Here is a 19,882-nt window from a genome sequence, read left to right as displayed (position 1 = left end):
GACACGTACACGCGCGGAGGGGTGTGTTCTCCTCGCCCTGTTTACCCCAAACTGAATGTAAATGCCAGCGGAATATGACTGAATCTCAAAGTTTGTTTCATGCATTATTTACACCCCAGCTTCGTCTTGCCACCACACTTTCACAGGACAGGGTAGGGAAACAAGAATGGATCTATAAACTCAATGGTTCATTGGGTAGGTTAGGTTGGGCAGGGTGGTTAGTGTGTGAGGTATGTTGGGTAGGTACTGTAGGTTAGGATGGGTAGGTGGGGTGGGTAGGTACTGTAGGTTGGGTAAGTAGGGTATGCTAGGTTAGGTAGGGTAAGGTGGGTAGGTACTGTCGGTTAGGTTGGGTAAGTAGGGTATGCTAGGTTAGGTAGGGTGGGTAGGTACTGTAGATGAGGTTGGGTAAGTAGGGTATGCTAGGTTAGGTAGGGTGGGTAGGTACTGTAGGTTAATGTAGGTTGGGTAAGTAGGGTGTGCTATGTTAAGTAGGGTAGGGTGGGTGGGTACTGTTGGTTAGGTTGGTTAAGTTTGGTATGCTACAGTAGGGTGGTAGGTACTGTCGGTTAGGTTGGGTAAGTAGGGTATGCTAGGTTAGGTAGAGTAGGGTGGGAAGGTACTGTCGGTTAGGTTGGGTAAGTAGGGTATGCTATGTTAGGTAGGTTAGGGTGGGTGGGTAGGTACTGTGGTTTGGGTGGGTAGGTTAGGTCGGGTAGGTATGGTCAGTAGGGTGACCTGACCAGGAGAGAGAAGAGCTCTATCAGAGAGAGAAGATAGCTCTGTCAGTGAGAAAAGAAGAAGAGGGCTCTGTCAGAGAGAGAAGAAGAAGAGGGCTCTGTCAGAGAGAGAAAAGAAGAGGGCTCTGTCAGAGAGAGAAGAAGAAGAGGGCTCTGTCAGAGAGAGAAGAAGAAGAGGGCTCTGTCAGAGAGAGAAGAAGAAGGGGGCTCTGTCAGAGAGAGAAGAAGAAGGGGGCTCTGTCAGAGAGAGAAGAAGAAGGGGGCTCTGTCAGAGAGAGAAGAAGAAGGGGGCTCTGTCAGAGAGAGAAGAAGAAGGGGGCTCTGTCAGAGAGAGAAGAAGAAGAGGGCTCTGTCAGAGAGAGAAGAAGAATAGGGCTCTGTCAGAGAGAGATGAAGAATAGGGCTCTGTCAGAGAGAGATGAAGAATAGGGCTCTGTCAGAGAAGGAAAAGAAGAGGGCTCTGTCAGAGAGAGAAGAAGAGGGCTCTGTCAGAGAGAGAAGAAGAGGGCTCTGTCAGAGAGAGAAGAAGAGGGCTCTGTCAGAGAGAAAGAAGAGGGCTCTGTCAGAGAGAGAAGAAGAGGGCTCTGTCAGAGAGAGAAGAAGAGGGCTCTGTCAGAGAGAGAAGAAGAGGGCTCTGTCAGAGAGAGAAGAAGAGGGCTCTGTCAGAGAGAGAAGAAGAGGGCTCTGTCAGAGAGAGAAGAGGGCTCTGTCAGAGAGAGAAGAGGGCTCTGTCAGAGAAGGAAAAGAAGAGGGCTCTGTCAGAGAAGGAAAAGAAGAGGGCTCTGTCAGAGAAGGAAAAGAAGAGGGCTCTGTCAGAGAAGGAGAAGAAGAGGGCTCTGTCAGAGAAGGAGAAGAAGAGGGCTATGTCAGAGAAGGAGAAGAAGAGGCCTCTGTCAGAGAAGGAGAAGAAGAGGGCTCTGTCAGAGAAGGAGAAGAAGAGGGCTCTGTCAGAGAAGGAGAAGAAGAGGGCTCTGTCAGAGAAGGAAAAGAAGAGGGCTCTGTCAGAGAAGGAAAAGAAGAGGGCTCTGTCAGAGAAGGAAAAGAAGAGGGCTCTGTCAGAGAAGGAAAAGAAGAGGGCTCTGTCAGAGAGAGAAGAAGAAGAAGAAGAAGTCTATGTCAGAGAGAGAAAGAGGAAGAGTGTTATGATAAGTGGTTAGGGAAAGAAGGGGGAATGGTGTTCAGAATGCTCTGGTGTGTTTGTATGTGGGGGGGTGGCTGTAGTGGGGGATTGAGGTGAGTGGTGTGTTTTGCATCTTAATGTGTTTGTGTGTGTGTCATGTGTGGACAGTTGAATGTATGAGTGGTATTCCTAATGTAAGACACTCAATGTTGACACTGAACGGCCATATGTAATTGTGTACATAAATTCCTGTCAATTTGTTTTGTTTCAATGTGTGGATAACTCAGATAATATTGACACGGTGATGCAGGCACTGCCTCTTACGACACACAGTTCCTACAGCACAAACAATACGATTATATTAAGTAAGTCAACAGGCTAGTACCAAAAGTGCTATTCCAATCATGTATGTTGAATGACTGAATCCATTTATTGGATCTGTCAGGAAATGATTCACACTACATTATCAACAACCAATACCTTTACCTCAATAAAGGGTTACGGTAGAGTAGAGCATCTTATTCTTTGAATCATCTTCGTCCAATGGTTTTTGTTACATAATGAGATGCTCCATTGGAAGTCTGGGATCTCTTCCTCCAATGTTCGTTGTTAATGAGAGCTCCACTCTCTCTGTGTGTGTGTGTGTGTGTGTGTGTTAATAGTGCTTTGGACTTCTGGGGATTAACGGGGCAGGAAAAACCACCACCTTCAAGATGCTGACGGGGGACATCTCCATCTCCGGAGGGGAGGCCTTCCTAAACGGATACAGGTGAGGAGGAGCCACTGGCTGATAGCACACACACACACACACACACACACACACACACACACACACACACACACACACACACACACACACACACACACACACACACACACACAAATTGAGCTCAGTACCACATCGTCAAGCGCCTTTTACATTTTTAACAATGCAGAGGGCTCCATATAGCTCCACATTGACATGATTGGTTGACGGGAGGTGGGGGCGGGAGGTCCTGTATAGACATGACTTCCTTCACATCAGCTCTGTGCTGTTCTACCAAGTGCAAGAAGCATGAATGCCCGGACTTCTGCAGGGGCCGTATCACCGTAAATGCTCTACGGCCACTGCAGATGTCGGAATGACCATGCAGCGCATTTATGGAATAGAGCTAAGGGAGTTTTGTTAACTTTCCTAGTTTCCATTGGCTGGCCCATTCCAAATGGCACCCTATTCCGATATAGTGCACTACTTTTGAACAGGACCCATAGGGCTCTCGTCAAAATGAGTGCACTATGCAGTAAATAGGCTGCCATTTGGGACACAGTCCTACTCTTTCTCAGCAACTTTTGCTCTCACTCACTTTGGGTTTTGCTCTCTCCCTCTTCCTCTCGCTCCCTCTGGACGTCTCGACCTCTCTTGTACATTCTGTTTTCTCGTCCGTTTCAACTCCAGTCCTCTCATGTCCTTGTTCATTTTTTCAACGTGCTGTCTCGCACATTCCCCATTCTCTCTCTTCCACTCTCCATCTCCCACATATTTAATTCTGTTGCACACCCTCTCTCTTTCCCTCTCCCTCACTCCCACTCTTGTTTTCTGTCCCTCCTGCCACACACAGAGACTCAGACGCACACACACACAGAGGCTCAGGGGCACACGTACACTGTATACACACACACACACACACACACACACACCCACCCAAATAAACAAAAAAAATGCCTTGTACACTCAAAAAGGGGCGTGTTCTTTCATATTTAGAGAGAAAAAACATCTCCCTCTTCTCCGTATGAAGTAATCATCTCTATGGAAACGATGTAAGGCAATCGGTGGATGGATACTAGTTCACTGCGGTCTCCACTGGTTTGTGTTGCCATAGTTATTCATTTATAAAAACGGATCATTTCCTTTGTGTTCAACAAAGAGATGGCGCAAAACACGCCAACGTTAATGTTGATTAATGTTGCCAGCGGTGATCTCTTGGACCTTCAGGGAAAGAAAAACAGAAGTATGACCACCCTCTGTTTTCGCCTCATTACGTTCCTGGTAGGATGAGAGAGTGACTGTTTAAGCAGTGTGGAACAACAAATAGAGGGAAAACCTCGTTTTCTCTCCAAATAAAAGAGTACAGCATTTTTTCAGTCCCTCCCTCCTCCAACCGATATCCAAATTGTCATGCTCCTTCTATAGTTTTACATATTGTGTAAGGCAGATTAACGAAAACTCTTTTTAGACAGGAAGCATTCCTTTGCAATATGCAAGTTTAGCTGCCTTTTATCTTCTTCTTTGAGATGACAGATGACAAGCAACGATATGCCCCAAAACGCTGTTCATTTTCCATTACATATATTGTTTGTCGAAAAAAGTCACCTGGGCCCAAGCATACATAATGCAAATTAAACATCGGTGTTGTTCCTCATGTTTGGCTCCAGACAACGTGTGGAAAGCGGAGAGTTTTCTTAACTTCTTGCGTCGAGCCATCCCGGATCCGGGATAATGACTACAGCCTCAAGCCCATTACCATGACACAACATTAACTACTCATGAAAATCGCAAATGAAATGAAATAAATCTGCTAGCTCTCAAGCTTAGCCTTTTGTTAACAACACTGTCATCTCAGATTTTCAAAATATGCTTCTCAATCATAGCAAAACAAGCATTTGTGTAACAGTATTGATAGCTAGCGTAGCATTTAGCATTAGCATTCAGCAGGCAACATTTTTACAAAAACCAGAAAAGCATTCAAATAAAATAATTTACCTTTGAAGAACTTCGGATGTTTTCAATGAGGAGACTCTCAGTTAGATAGCAAATGTTCAGTCTTTCCTGAAAGATGATTTGTTTAGGAGAAATCGCTCCTTTTGTTCATCACGTTTAGCTACGAAAAAAACCTGTATCCAGGAGTGTAAATCTATTCGCAAGCTCATTAGCATAACACAACGTTAACTATTCATGAAAATCGCAAATAAAATGAAATAAATCTGCTAGCTCTCAAGCTTAGCCTTTTGTTAACAACACTGTCATCTCAGATTTTCAAAATATGCTTCTCAACCATAGCAAAACAAGCATTTGTGTAACAGTATTGATAGCTAGTGTAGCATTTAGCATTACCATTCAGCAGGCAACATTTTCACAAAAACAAGAAAAGCATTCAAATAAAATAATTTACCTTTGAAGAACTTCGGATATTTTTAATGAGGAGACTCTCAGTTAGATAGCAAATGTTCAGTTTGTCCAAAAAGATTCTTTGTATAGGAGAAATCGCTCCGTTTGGTACATCACGTTTGGCTACCCAAAAAAAAAAGAAAATTCAGTCATCAAAACGCCAAACTTTGTTCCAAATTAACTCCATAATATCGACTGAAACATGGCAAACGTTGTTTAGAATCAATCCTCAAGGTGTTTTTCACATATCTCTTCGATGATATATAGTTCGTGGAAGTGTGCTTTCTCCTCTGAATCCCATGGGAAAATGCCTGCAGCTGAAGATTTCGCACCAATTTAGACAAAGGACACCGGGCGGACACCTGGTAAATGTAGTCTCTTATGGCCAATCTTCCAATGATATGCCTACAAATACGTCACAATGCTGCAGACACCTTGGGAAAACGACAGAAAGGGCAGGCTCATTCCTGGCGCATTCACAGCCATATAAGGAGACAATGGAAAACAGAGCCTCAAATTCTGCTCATTTCCTGTTTGAAGTTTCATCTTGGTTTCGCCTGTAGCATCAGTTCTGTGGCACTCACAGATAATATCTTTGCAGTTTTGGAAACGTCAGAGTGTTTTCTTTCCAAAGCTGTCAATTATATGCATAGTCGAGCATCTTTTTGTGACAAAATATTGCGCTTAAAACGGGCACGTTTCTTTTATCCAATAATGAAATAGCGCCCCCATAGGTTCAAGAGGTTAACCAAGTGGTGATATTTATTCTGGTAATGGATCAACGTGTTCCGTGAGGGCCTTTTCTTTTCACACAGCCTCTGTGAGATACACTATACAGAGCACTTGTCATACACACTGTACGTCTTTGACTTCCAGAAAACTCTAATTGATTTCCTAAATGTAGTATAATGGTAATATTTTCTCTCTGAAAACGACAGTATTACCCAAGTGTTGAGTTTTAGAAAAGGGGAATTATTTGAATCGGTGGATGTAAGACAGTACCTACTGTATAGGGATGATGGTGACGACACAGTTGGATCACTCATCTTCATTATCACTATCTTCATCATGTAAATGGTGTTATTGTTGATAATGTCGATGATGTTGTCGAGTTATCCTAATCATTACCGTATGTGTCTGAGTATATGTTCCATGATGCTCCTCTCAGCATACGGACAGAGATGAGGGACGTTCACCAGAACATGGGCTACTGCCCACAGTTTGACGCCCTCAACGACCTTCTCACCGGACGAGAGCACCTGGAGTTCTATGCCAGACTACGAGGCGTACCGGAGAAAGAAGTCCCCATGGTAACATTTCCCCTTGTCTGACCTGAATGATGTAATTTCCTGTTCATGTACCAGGCAACACCATTTGATTCCTAAGGTATACAGTTGCCATGATGACGGACGAGAACAAAGAACTTCATATCCTTTCAGACATTTCTTCCCCCCCATACAATACCTGCACTTCCAACCGTAAAAGAAAGTGCAGACATAGACAGCACACTGCGCTTGGTCAAAGTGATGAATAACTTCTGAAGTCGATGACCTATGTAATACATAAGGTTCTCGTTAGAGGAGCTGGCCATGGGTAATTCCTTTACATTATTCACCAGCATGCCTAGCAGTGTGGCCGCCCCACCATGGGCCCCCAGTTTCTCCACAGCCCCCTCAGCAACAATAAGATCAAAAGAAAGTTGGCTGGTCAACTTGCCAGTGGCCTCAGCCTCAGGCCCAGGCGCCCAGGCCTTTGATCTCACACTACTAGGCCAAGGGACCCAGTTTCTCTGGTCTCTGTTCCGTTGGGTCTGCTGAGTTTTGCTTTGTGGTGGCCATTTTGGCTCCAGGGAGAGCCCCGGGGAGCTGGTGTCATTTCCACATCATTAGTCCACCAACATGTCAATATAGGGAGTAAATGAATGTCTGGATGGTTGGAATGAAAACATGCCCGCATACAATACATTTGGTTGGGGGTACCTGAGGATAGGGATTGGAGAATCGCTAGGGGGTGAATACTGGATAAGTTCCTGCTGGCTAGTACTATTTCTTAGCTTGTGATGTGGCCCAGAAACCCACAGTGCAGCATATCAGCCTTGAAAAAGGTCCTGTGGCGATGCCAACCATCATGCATGCATATGTCTCATGCCAGGGGAAAGGAAGCGAGGGAGGGTGTGAGAGCAGAATGCCAGCATTAGACAGCCCAAACCAAAGTGGATTGTTGTGCTACTGTCACAAAAATACAATTTGTAATTATATATTTACATGTTTTCTCGTGTTGTGTTTTCGTTATTAGGTGGCAGAGTGGGGCATCCAGAAGCTAGGCCTGGTCAAATACTCCAACAAGTCAGCCGGTACCTACAGTGGAGGGAACAAACGCAAGCTCTCCACCGCCATGGCTTTGATTGGCTGTCCTCCTGTGGTCTTCCTGGTAAGATGACAGCCTTATTATTGCCTTATGACAATGTTATGAACACCTTTTGAGATCATTGATATAACACTATTGATATGGGTCTATGATAAACGCCTACTAGCTTGTATTTACACTTTATTAAGATATTTTACAGATCACATTCAATATTATGGTTCAATTTATATTGCCGAAGTTCTGTCCTGAGCAGTGATTAAGCTTTCAGTGAGGGCAGAAAAAAATGTATTCAACATTTTCTTCATCTTTTTTTCGGGGTGCAAGAATATCACTTTTGATATAACTCCAAAATGCTTTAGCCAACTAGCACTAGATTGGATTCCACTTTGGTTCCTTGTACAGCGAAGAGGAGAGAGAACCAATTAGAGGATGTATGCCTGCTTGACAACATAACAAATCCTGGATTCAACATAGAAATTGTTAATGAATTTCCTTGGGGATTATAAGTCAATTACTAGTAGAGGGGAAAAAAAGGGGCTGTATTTCAGTCGCATCGCCATCCGGTCACCTTTTAATTCATTAAAAGTTTGGAAATTTAAAGCGTACGTAACGCTGTTTGCAGGAATTAAAGCCTTATACTGGGATTGGTTTGAACAGGGAGAGTCGGTGGCTATATGCTAGCTAAGCGTTTCTCACAGAAAGAAAATGGCATCTTAATCAAAGTGTGTTCCTTAATTAACTGACTTTGTAAAGCAGGCTGGCCATGGAGAGGGTTGAAAACGTATTATAATGGCACAGCCTCATTAGGAGGGACCAACTTTGGGACCTGCCAAGTCACTTCAAAATCTTACTGATTCCATGAAAATACGATCACTAAAATATTGCACCCACACGCCTGATTAGGCAAATGTAATGTTTACTATTATACCACTAAAATATTAAGTAATTCACTCATCCATCCATCCATTCTACCCACCCATTAATTAATTCATGAATTCAGAAAGACAGTCATGACAAAGGAAATCCTTCAGATCCCTTGTAATGCTGTTTAATGTTATATGTGCAGTACCAGTCAAAAGTTTGGACACACCTACTCATTCAAGGGTTTTTCTTTATTTGTATGATTTTCTAAATTGTAGAATAATAGTGAAGACATCAAAACTATGAAAAATCACATTTATTTATATAGCCCTTCTTACATCAGCTGATATCTCAAAGTGCTGTACAGAAAACCCAGCCTAAAACCCCAAACAGCAAGCAATGCAGGTGTAGAAGCACGGTGGCTAGGAAATACTCATTAGAAAGGCCAAAACCTAGGAAGAAACCTAGAGAGGAACCAGGCTATGAGGGTTGGCCAGTCCTCTTCTGGCTGTGCCGGGTGGAGATTATAACAGAACATGGCCAAGAAGTTCAAATGTTCATAAATGACCAGCATGGTCAAATAATAATAATCACAGTAGTTGTCGAGGGTGCAGCAAGTCAGCACCTCAGGAGTAAATGTCAGTTGGCTTTTCATAGCCGATCATTAAGAATATCTCTACCGCTCCTTCTGTCTCTAGAGAGTTGAACAGGTCAGGGTTCCATAGCCTCAGGCAGAACAGCTGAAACTGGAGCAGCAGCACGGCCAGGTGGACTGGGGATAGCAAGGAGTCATCATGCCAAGTAGTCCTGAGGCATGATCCTAGGGCTCTGGTCCTCTGAGAGAGAGAAAGAAAGAGATAATTAGAGAGAGTATACTTAAATTCACACAGGACACTGGATAGGACAGGAGAAGTACTCCAGAAATAGACTGACCCTAGCCCCCGACACAAACTACTGCAGCATAAATACTGAAGGCTGAGACAGGAGGGGTCAGGAGACACTATGGCCCCATCCGATGATACCCCCTGACAGGGCCAAACAGGCAGGATATAACCCCACCCACTTTGCCAAAGCACAGCCCCCACACCACTGGAGGGATATCTTCAACCACCAACTTACCATCCTGAGACAAGGCTGAGTATAGCCCACAAAGATCTCCGCCACGGCACAACCCAAGGGGAGGTGCCAACCCAGACAGGAAGATCACGTCAGTGACTCAACCCACTCAAGTGACGCACCCCTCTTAGGGACGGCATGGAAGAGCACCAGTAAGCCAGTGACTCAGCTCCTTTAATAGGGTTAGAGGCAGAGAATCCCAGTGGAGAGAGGGGAACCGGCCAGGCAGAGACAGCAAGGGCGGTTTGTTGCTCCAGAGCCTTTCTGTTCACCTTCACACTCCTGGGCCAGACTACACTCAATCATTTGACCCACTGAAGAGATGAGTCTTCAGTAAAGACTTAAAGGTTGAGACCGAGTCTGTGTCTCTCACATGGGTAGGCAGACCATTCCATAAAAATTGAGCTCTATAGGAGAAAGCCCTGCCTCCAGCTGTTTGCTTAGAATTTAGGAAGCCTGCGTCTTGTGACCGTAGCGTGTGTGTAGGTATGGTCGGCAGGACCAAATCGGAAAGCTAGGTAGGAGCACGCCCATGTAATGCTTTGTAGGTTAGCAGTAAAACCTTGAAATCAGCCCTTGCCTTAACAGGAAGCCAGTGTAGGGAGGCTAGCACTGGAGTAGTATGATCAGATTTTTTGGTTCTAGTCAGGATTCAAGCAGCCGTATTTAGCAAATAACACATGGAATCATGTAGTAACCAAAAAAGTGTTAAATAAATCAAAGATATTTTATATTCTTTGAAGTAGCCACCCTTTGCCTTGATGACAGCTTTGCACACTCTTGCCATTCTCTCAACCAGCATCATGAGGAATGCTTTTCCCACAGTCTTGAAGGAGTTCCCACATATGCTGAGCTCTTTTTGGCTGCTCTTCCTTCACTCTGCGGTCCAACTCATCCCAAATCATCTCAATTGGGTTGAGGTCGGGGGATTTTGGAGGCCAGGTCATCTGATGCAGCACTCCTTTACTCTCCTTCTTTGTCAAATAGCCCTTACACAGCCTGGAGATGTGTTTTGGGTCATTGTCCTGTTGAAAAACAAATGAGCGCAAACCTGATCGGATGGCGTATCTCTGTAGAATGCTGTAGTAGCCATGCTGGTTAAGTGTGCCTTGAATTCTAAATAAATCCCAGACAGTGTCACCAGCAAGCACTCCACACCATCACACATCCTCCTCCATGCTTCACGGTGGGAACTACACTTATAGAGATCATCCATTCACCTACTCTGTATCTCACAAGACACAGCGGTTGGAACAAACATCTCAAATTTGGACTCATCAGACCAAAGGACAGATTCCCGCCAGTCTAATGATGACTGCTTGTGTTTCTTGGCCAAAGCAAATCTCTTCTTAAATGTATGTCTTTTAGTAGTGGTTTCTTTGCAATAATTCAACCATGAAGGCCTGATTCATACAGTCTCCTCTGAACAGTTGATGTTGAGATGTCTGTTATTTGAACTCTGAGAAGCATTTATTTGAGCTGCAATCTGAGGCTGGTAACGCTAATGAACTTATCCTCTGCAGCAGAGGTAACTCTGCATCTTACTTTCCTGTGGCTGTCCTCATGAGAACCAGTTTCATCATAGCGCTTGATGGGTTTTGCGACTGCACTTAAAACCCTATTAAAGTTCTGGAAATGTTCCGTATTGACTGACCTTCATGTCTTAAAGTAATGATGCACTGTTGTTTCTCTTTGCTTATTTGAGCTGTTCTTGCCATAATATGGACTTTGCCCTATATTTGGTAAAAGACCTTCTGTATAACACCCCTACCTTGTCACAACACAACTGAAACGCATTAAGAATGAAAGAAATACCACAAATTAACTTTTAACAAGGCACACCTCTTAATTGAAATGCATTCCAGGTGAATACCCCATGAAGCTGGTTGAGAGAATGCCAAGAGTGTGCAAAGCTGTCATCAAGGCGAAGAGTGGCTACTTTGAAGAATAAAAAATAAAAACAACTTTTTGGGTTACTACATGATTCCATATGTGTTATTTCATAGTTTTGATGTCTTCACTATTATTCTGCAATGTCGAAAATAGTAACAAATAAAGAAAAACCCTTGAATGCGTAGGTGTGTCCAAACCTTTGACTGGTACTGTATGTACATCATGTAGCTTACCTACCTACACAAGATCCTCTATTTCATATTCCAACACAGTGTAGAAGCTAGTTTTCATTCAGACAGATAGTTCACTTGCAGTTGTTTGGTAACCCTGGCTCGTAACTTTGAGACAGACGGATAATGTAGTGTTAGCGTGAGTTTCCATTTGTGTGGCAGGTAGAACACTGAGTCTTGCTTGGTTGCCTTAAGGCACCGCCATGTCGGCTTTGCACAGGGACACCGTCAGCATGGTGATGGAGATCCCTGGTGGGATTTGGGGGATTCTGGCAGTGTAGGAGCGAAGCTGGAGCACAGGCAATGGACTGAGTCCTGTCTCTCTCTAATCGTCCATGGACAGACTAGCCCGGGGAGAGAGAAAGGGAATGGGGAATGAGAAAGTGTGTGCGCCCGCGCATATTGCATTCACAATGTCTGTAAGAGAGAAGTCCCCTGGGAATTTGTTTGGCTGGGTCTGAAAGTGCTTGATGCCCTCGGCTCTCCCCATGTAGCCTCCCCAATTCCAAAGCTCCTCTACACTGCTTTGATTCCACTGGTTAGTGTTGGTAGCAGAAGCCTTTGAAACATTAAGTGTGCTTTCATGTCTAAATGTAGTCCTCTTCCAACTGGAAGGGGCATATCAGTCTAGTGTCAGCAGCATAATGCTGTGAGATGTCAAAGTTTGGGGCTACAGGGATATGAGACCTTAGGAACACATTCTGAGGGTTAAAGGCCCAATCTGTAATTTCAACAGCCTACCATGCCATTAAGAATCCATTTTATATTATTAATCACTATTGACTAAAATAAAATATTACAGATTTAGCATTTAAAGGGATAATTCACTCAAAATAAATATTTGAATATTTTGGGGGATTGTACTAATGGACTAATGAACAAAATACCCAAATACATTTTTTTTTAATGGACAATCCTTTTAAACTTAGATCATCTGTCTATGGATCTGGAACATTTAAGTAAGATTGAGATCATTTGAATGGAGAATAAGAGTAGAGATGTGAAATGATGTGATAACATTGGGATACCATAAAACATAATGGAGGTCAAACGTTGAGGGAACGCTTTTTGTCCCGTTACTGTAGGATGAGCCAACAACAGGGATGGATCCCAAAGCCAGACGCTTCCTGTGGGACTGCATCCTGAGTGTCATCAAAGAGGGACGCTCAGTCATCCTAACATCACACAGGTATGTTCTCTTACTGTTTTAATGCACCTCTCAAGTTCGATTTGGGAGTGTGACTCTAATTTGCAACTTCCTGTAAGTTGGTCCTTTAAGCTCTTGAATCTGAGTTCAGAGTTAATATGTGCAAATGTATGTATACACAATTATAGTGAATGGGCCAGGTGGAGTGGATAATGGTACAATTACCAATATGACACACTGTAACTCAAACTAAGAAATCCAGGAACTAAAAACAAACAATGAGATGGATAGTACTTCACTGCACTCATGTTTATTCATGACTCCATTGTGTTCTCTCTCCAAACTGCAATATTGTTTTTAAATCTTTAACTTCTTATGGAAGCGGGTGATACGAAAAACGTTGTACAGTTTAGTTTGTGAATCCATTATCACCATTCCATATTGTGTTATTTTTCTGAGAACAAAGCACATTTGTTGTATTAGTGATAGCTGGTACACAGCTCAGTTGCGTCCAATCGTCCATATTGCAACCAGGTGCTTTTGTTGGTCAAGCGGTGCATTTGCCAGGTTTTACATTATCATAATACTAATTGCTCCATCCCTCAGCAAAGCTATACAAAGCCTCCGCCTCAGCAAGAAATGAATCGGGCTGCATCCAAAATGGCAGCTGAAACACAAAACAAAAATGTACAGATGTTCGACTCCGCTCCCCCTAATTAAGCTAGGGCTGTCAAAGGAGATGTCCTAAAATGATCACCAGAGCGTGGGAGCCAACCATCCTGCTCTCTGGACCTGAACCAGGCATGAAAAATTAGACCCTCATCGCATGCCCCCCACCTTCCCCCCGCCTCCGAACGAACAGCGTGAAGCGAATCCCAGCTAAAATAATTATTCAGCTGAAAGTTGTCCATTTGCTGCAGTATTTACCACAAAGCTGGAATGTGGATGCGGCATGCATATTTCAAAGACAGGCCAGATATGTCTTGATTTTTCTTCAAAGAAGGAAAAAGACAGTACTTGAACATTGGTCATGAATTTTACGGGCAGTGTATTCCAATAAGATCCTTCTTACTGTGTGGAATAGAGTCGACTTTATTCTGATAACTTTCATGGAAATATATACAATATATAAACAAGTAAGCCTTGATTTGGCAGTTAGCATTCTCAAACACACTTCCCCACGGATGACTCAGTTGTTTGGAATGTTCTTAGGCATTGATTTGGGCCTACAGGAACAGTATGTGTGACCCACGACCTGGATTCTGTCCTACGTAGCAACATTATACCGGTGTTTTTAATATTAGATAAAAGTAGAGACTTAGAGATGGTATGTCATACACTGCATTTGAGGAACAATAAGACATTGAAAGCTGATAAACTCGTAACCCCACTTTTGAGGAAATGGCCCTTGAATGTTTTGGTACCTACTGGAGAGCTCTTCTTTGTCTACACCCATTCAGCATCGTTCACACCCTCTTAAGCTTTAGCCCCACCCATCTCTTTAAGGATTCACATGTGAGGCCATGTGCTGAACAGAGTGAGTAGTGTAGTAAACAAACAAAGATTTCAATACCAAAAGTGGTAAAAGTAGTAGCCTACAATTAGGAAAAACTCCAGGTAAAAATACACTTTATCTAGTCTTTGGCCTATATCCTAATCTGACTTTTGTACAGGTCATGTAATCAACTGGATGAGTGGAGTCTTTTCTTTAGACATGTAGCTAGGTAGCTAAACATTGAACTGGCATGATCCCAAGTCATACTACTACCAACTTCAAATGGATTGTCATAGCTATGGTATGAATCTGTAAGTAGCTAGAGCTAACCAATTAGGTTCAATGGTAGCTAGTTAGCTAACATTAGGCTATAACTAGCAATGCAAATAGTTTTCTGATGTGAATAAAATGACTACACAGATCATACACATAATGTTAGCTAGTGAGCCAGTAACAGTACACTTTAACTTGCAATGAAAACAACGTTCTGACAAAATTAGAAACCTATAGTATCTGAATATGTAGCTAGACTCTTACCCGTATACATGGATGAACGCTTCAAGGCAGTCTGGAACCATTTAAGTCTGTTTGGTTTGTAGCTGCATCTTGTTTGGCCAGCGTTGTCAAGTCACTACGGTTCACACTGACCGTGGCGTGTACAGAAAGTAGCCCATCGCAACTTTTTTTCAATTGATCTGTCGAGAACGCCTGCTAAATTCAGGGCATCAAAGATGTTGAGAAAAGTTGCAAACTTTTGTAGTTCTCAATGGCTAACTTTATATCTTTAAAAAAAATCAGCGGTAGAAAGGATTATCAACACATACTGAGCAGCTCACGTTATAGACAGAAGTATGCGACATGACAGACCAATCCAAACTCATCTCCTGGCATGTCCAGCCTATCCAATATCTCAGCCAATCATGGCTAGCAGGAAGGTTCCTCCTTTTCCTGGCTAAACCAACTAGGCTTGTAATTTAACAATTGTATTAGTATTTACAGATGGAATACAAGTTTGTTATTAAGGCACATGAAAGGTCACATGTTCCAGAAGGCATTTCTACCAACAACAAAAAAATATATTTTGATAAAAATTCAAAAAAGACGTTCCTGTGAAGTAGTGACATGCGACATACACCTAGCTTCCTGAAATGGGTCACATATGGCATGTTAGTAGTCAGCCCTATGGGTACGGAAAGGACATTGGGTGTCAATTGAAAAGAGCAGCATGGGTTGGAGAACAACCAAACCAGAAAAAAAATCTTACTCACTTGTTTTGTTTCTGCAAGTCTTTTGACTAACGTTTGTGTAGAGTAGAACAATAGTACACAATTGAACCTTTCTCTCTCTCTCTACCTCTCTCCCTTTGTCTCTTACAGCATGGAGGAGTGTGAGGCCCTATGCACGCGCATGGCCATCATGGTGAATGGACAGTTCAAGTGTCTGGGCAGCATCCAGCATCTTAAGAGCAGGTGAGGCCTTGACAGCGGCACTAACAGCTTGGCCGCAGCCTTAATGCTCTTAATGGGAAAAATCCAATGCAATGTACATCGAGTGAACAACCTCAATTTGTCAGGGCATGGACTCTACAAGGTGTCGAAAGCTTTCCACAGGGATGCTGGCCCATGTTGACTCCAATGCTTACCAGAGTTGTGTCTAGTTACCATGCCCCGTTCAAAAGGTACTTAAATATTTTTTCTTGACAATTCACCCTCTGAATTGCACACATCCATATCGCAATTATCTCAAGGCTTAAAAATCCTTGTCTCCTCTAATTCATCTACACTGATTGAAGTGGATTTTAAAAGTGACATCAATAAGGGAACGTAGCTTTCACCTGGTCATTATGTCATGGAAAGAGCAGGTTTTCTTAATGTTTTTCCACACTCAGTGTTTAACAACCTATACTGAAGCCCTGCGAAATGAGTGACATACAGAAACGCTATTGAGCTTTAGCCTTAGGTGCACTCACATGTACAGTACAAAGGCATGATGCTATCCAAGGTTTGTCTGTATTTTATGAAGGCCAGTACTAGGGGATTCCAGTATTAAGCAACAAGGCCCTAGGGGGTGTGGTATATGGACAATATACCATGGCTAAGAGCTGTTCTTAAGCATGACACAACACAGAGTGCCTGGACACAGCCCTTAGCCGTGGAATATTGGCCATATATCACAAACACCTGAGGTGCCTTATTGCTAGAATTATAATATATATTTTTTATTTTACCTTTATTTAACTAGGCAAGTCAGTTAAGAACAAATTCTTATTTTCAAATGACGGCCTAGGAACAGTGAGTTAACTGCCTGTTCAGGGGCAGAACGACAGGTTTGTACCTTGTCAGCTCGGGGATTTGAACTTGCAACCTTCCGGTTACTAGTCCAATGCTCTAACCACTAGGCTACCCTATACCATGGCAGTCAGCCAATCAGCAATCAGGGCTTGAACCACCCAGTTTATAATGACTCGTACATCATCAGTGTTTCTCCAAATCAGAGGTGATTATTTCTTGGTAGTTCTCAATAACATTATGGACATTTGGTCTAGCCTTAACGGAGCAACCCACCCTTTCCGTCTCTTAGCTGTGACATGAGTGTGTTCTCATTTCGGAGACTTTGGGAAATCTGAGATTGGAGGAAAAAGAATGGACATATCAATGTATGCGTTCAGATGCCATGAACACTGTGAAATGTATTTTAAATTGAATAAACTTTATTCAATGCAACATGGTGAAGTAAACAAATATTAGCCTACAATTCCATAGAGTGCATTAGCATTAGTCTTGATGTATTATGTTAATACCGCATGTTGTTTTTTCCCCCTTTAATGATGTTGTAGTAAACAAGTATTGCTATTATAGTATTTTACAGTACAGGGTTAGAGTTAGGGTTCTATCTATGTAAATAACACACCTTGATTCTTCCCCTCATTCACATATTGAATCGAATGACTAAGCGTCGTCCGGGTTAGGGAACGGTTTGGCCGGGGTAGGCCGTCATTGTAAAATAAGAATTTGTTCTTAACTGACTTGCCTAGTTAAAGGTTAAATAAACATGAATAAATAATGTTTATGAACATGCATCCTTCTCATCCATATTACTGTAAACCAGGGTTCCCAAACTAAGTTTCCTGGGGTGGGGTCATGGGACCTTTTATGTTTTTACCCCTTTTTCTCCTCAAATTTGTGGTATCCAATTGGTAGTTACAGTCTTGTCCCCCATCACTGCAACTCCCGTACGGACTCGGGTGAGGCGACAGTCGAGAGCCATTTGTCCTCCAAAACACGACCCTGCCAAGCCGCACTGCTTCTTGACACAATGCCCACTTAACCCGGATGCCAGCCGCACCAATGTGTTGGAGGAAACACCGTACACCTGGCGACCGTGTCAGCGTGCATGCGCCCGGCCTGCAACAGAAGTCCCTAGAGAACGATAGGACAAGGACATCCCGGCCGGTCAAACTCTCCCCTAACCCAGAGGACGCTGGGCCAATTGTGCACCGCCTCATGCTTCTCCCGGTTGTGGCCTGCTGCAACACAGCCCGGGATCGAACCCGGGTCTGTAGTGATGTGTCAAGCTCTGCAATGCAGGCCAAGCATTTTTTTTTTTTACAAATTCACAATGGTTTAAACAAATCTATAACGGCACATTAGGTCGTGATGCTTTTTCCTGGAAACAATCTGTCAAATGCCCGATGATATCTTCATCTCTATGACATTCAGAAGCTGAGCTACACATTCTAAAGTCAGGACATAGCTTGGGAAGAAATGTTATGCAACGTGTGACTCTGTCGCTATCATTTATCTATTCGCTTTCTTTAAAAAAGAATATGTATAATTAAATGAAGGTTTCATATAAATTCTAATAATTATTTAAAAAATAGCGGATTAACATTTGGGGAAATCGTGTCGAGACTATTTTCCCTATTCATTATTATTACTTAAAAAGCCAATCTAAAAGATGTCAATAGTCTAGGTAAGCTACATAGACTTGCAGGAAATTAGTTTCAAAACAACCAAATGTTCGTACGTCGCTCAAATGAAGATTGTTGGTGGTGTATTTAATAAACAATAACACAAAAGGTTAAAAAACTCCTGCTCTAAACCACAAGATTTTTTTTTTTGTGAAAATAAATCCTTCTTTGACTCTTCCATCTTTACCGTCCTGTAATGGCCTTTATACATGCCTCTTAACACATTTAGTCAGGCTCCATCTCCAATCTCCCCCTGACCTTAAACCCGGCACTTAAGTATGCTCTCTGATATTCACCTGACATTTTCACAAGGCCAACCCCCTTTTGGGCCATCTCACATATGGTGATGAGGGTGGTGGGGGTGGGGCCATCCATTATGATGGGCTGGGGGGGGTTGACATTAGTACAGCAATATCGTGTGATCTTCTAGGAGGACATTACAGACTAAAGGGACGAGGGGGGGGAGGGGCGGAGCGATCCATTTTACAAGTCAGAGAGTGGGGAGAGGACGAGTATGGGTGGAGGGGATGGGGGAATGTATGCCTATGTTAGGTGTGATGCTGAAATGAGCAAAGGGTGTCAAGGATATTTCCCATCAAGAGGGTTGATGTCATATCATCTCTGTAGCCATTAAATCTGAGAAAAGAGAGCGAGGGGGGATAGAAGAAAAGGGAGAGAGAGAAGGAGAGAGGAAGAAAGCGATGGTCTTACCTGTCTCTCCAAGCTGTTGGTGTAATTGACAGATCCTGTGTCAATGACTGCCTATCTTCGGGGACAACGAGGCCGCCCTAAATCATTTGAGAGACACTGTATAGTTACAGGATGTGGAAAGAGGGAAGAGGGAGGCGCTGAATGGGTTAACCCGTGCTCAAGTCTACTGTATAGTCTATGCTGTCAGCCACAGCCAATCAATCACTCATTTCTTTCACTTCATAGACCAAAGCCGGGGGGGGGGGGGGGGATAGATAAACGTTACATGTGCATTGACAGTTTTTTTTGTTAGTAATTCTAGGTCACGTGAGTTTTTTGGGGTGTGGCTGTTGAAATGCTATCGCTCAGTTCTTGCGACACAGTGAATAATTTCTAATTAAGTGTCGCTATCTCTTTCTCGGCTCATGTAATTCATGTTTCATGAGGTGTGGGCCCCGTTAATGACTCTCCGCTGTTTTCCTTTCCACTCTTCCCCCTGCCACGCGCACCCATGAAATGTGTCCCCAGTGTGTGTGTGTGTGTGGGGGGGGGGGGGGTAGCAGAGACAGGGACAGGGGGAGGGTGGTAGCAGAGCGTTTGATCGACCATCTTTAATGTCAAGCTGCGCAAACCACTCGGCAATGTAATCTATCCACATTTACCTGTGGAAGCATGGCATCGCTTTTCTTCTTGTTTATGTAAATGGCTCGGCCATGCTGTGAGGGAGGGGTGTGTTTACGCATCATCTCACGATTACCCAAGTTGTTGCAGATTAGGAGACGGGGAGATTTCCATCTGCGTGTGACTGGAGGGGGTCGAGGCAGGTGGCGAGCCGCTGTCACGCAGTGGTATTAAAGACTGACCTGCATGATGGGCGGGGCTACTTTGTCTTCCCCCCCCATCCACCTCATCACGGGTGAGAAAGAGTGTGGAATCTCTCCACAGGGCGCCTCTCACATTTTGATTCCGCATTGTGTGTGTAATACATGCTAGTCCACCTTCTTCCTCTCCATCTTCTCGTCACCCCACCCGCACTCCTCCTCCTCCTCAAACTTCTCGTTACATTACCTTTATGTATTCATCCTCCTGCTGCCTCTCTCTCTTTTTA

General features: G+C 43.5%; 1 protein-coding gene across 1 annotated transcript in view; it reads left to right on the top strand.

The window, feature by feature from the left end:
* Window positions 1-19,882, top strand: part of LOC115138075 (phospholipid-transporting ATPase ABCA1-like) — a 225,346-nt gene that overhangs the window by 184,644 nt on the left and 20,820 nt on the right. Inside the window, exons 44-48 of the mRNA XM_029674482.2 lie at window positions 2,523-2,629; window positions 6,174-6,315; window positions 7,301-7,435; window positions 12,558-12,661; window positions 15,491-15,583. Of these exons, the coding sequence (XP_029530342.2) occupies window positions 2,523-2,629; window positions 6,174-6,315; window positions 7,301-7,435; window positions 12,558-12,661; window positions 15,491-15,583 (581 nt within the window). The remainder of the gene's footprint in view (window positions 1-2,522; window positions 2,630-6,173; window positions 6,316-7,300; window positions 7,436-12,557; window positions 12,662-15,490; window positions 15,584-19,882) is intronic.

Source organism: Oncorhynchus nerka, linkage group LG12 (assembly GCF_034236695.1).
Source record: "Oncorhynchus nerka isolate Pitt River linkage group LG12, Oner_Uvic_2.0, whole genome shotgun sequence".
Lineage (NCBI taxonomy): Eukaryota > Metazoa > Chordata > Actinopteri > Salmoniformes > Salmonidae > Oncorhynchus > Oncorhynchus nerka.
The sequence above is the reverse complement of the archived record's forward strand: the minus strand, read 5'-3'. Positions and strand labels throughout refer to the sequence as shown.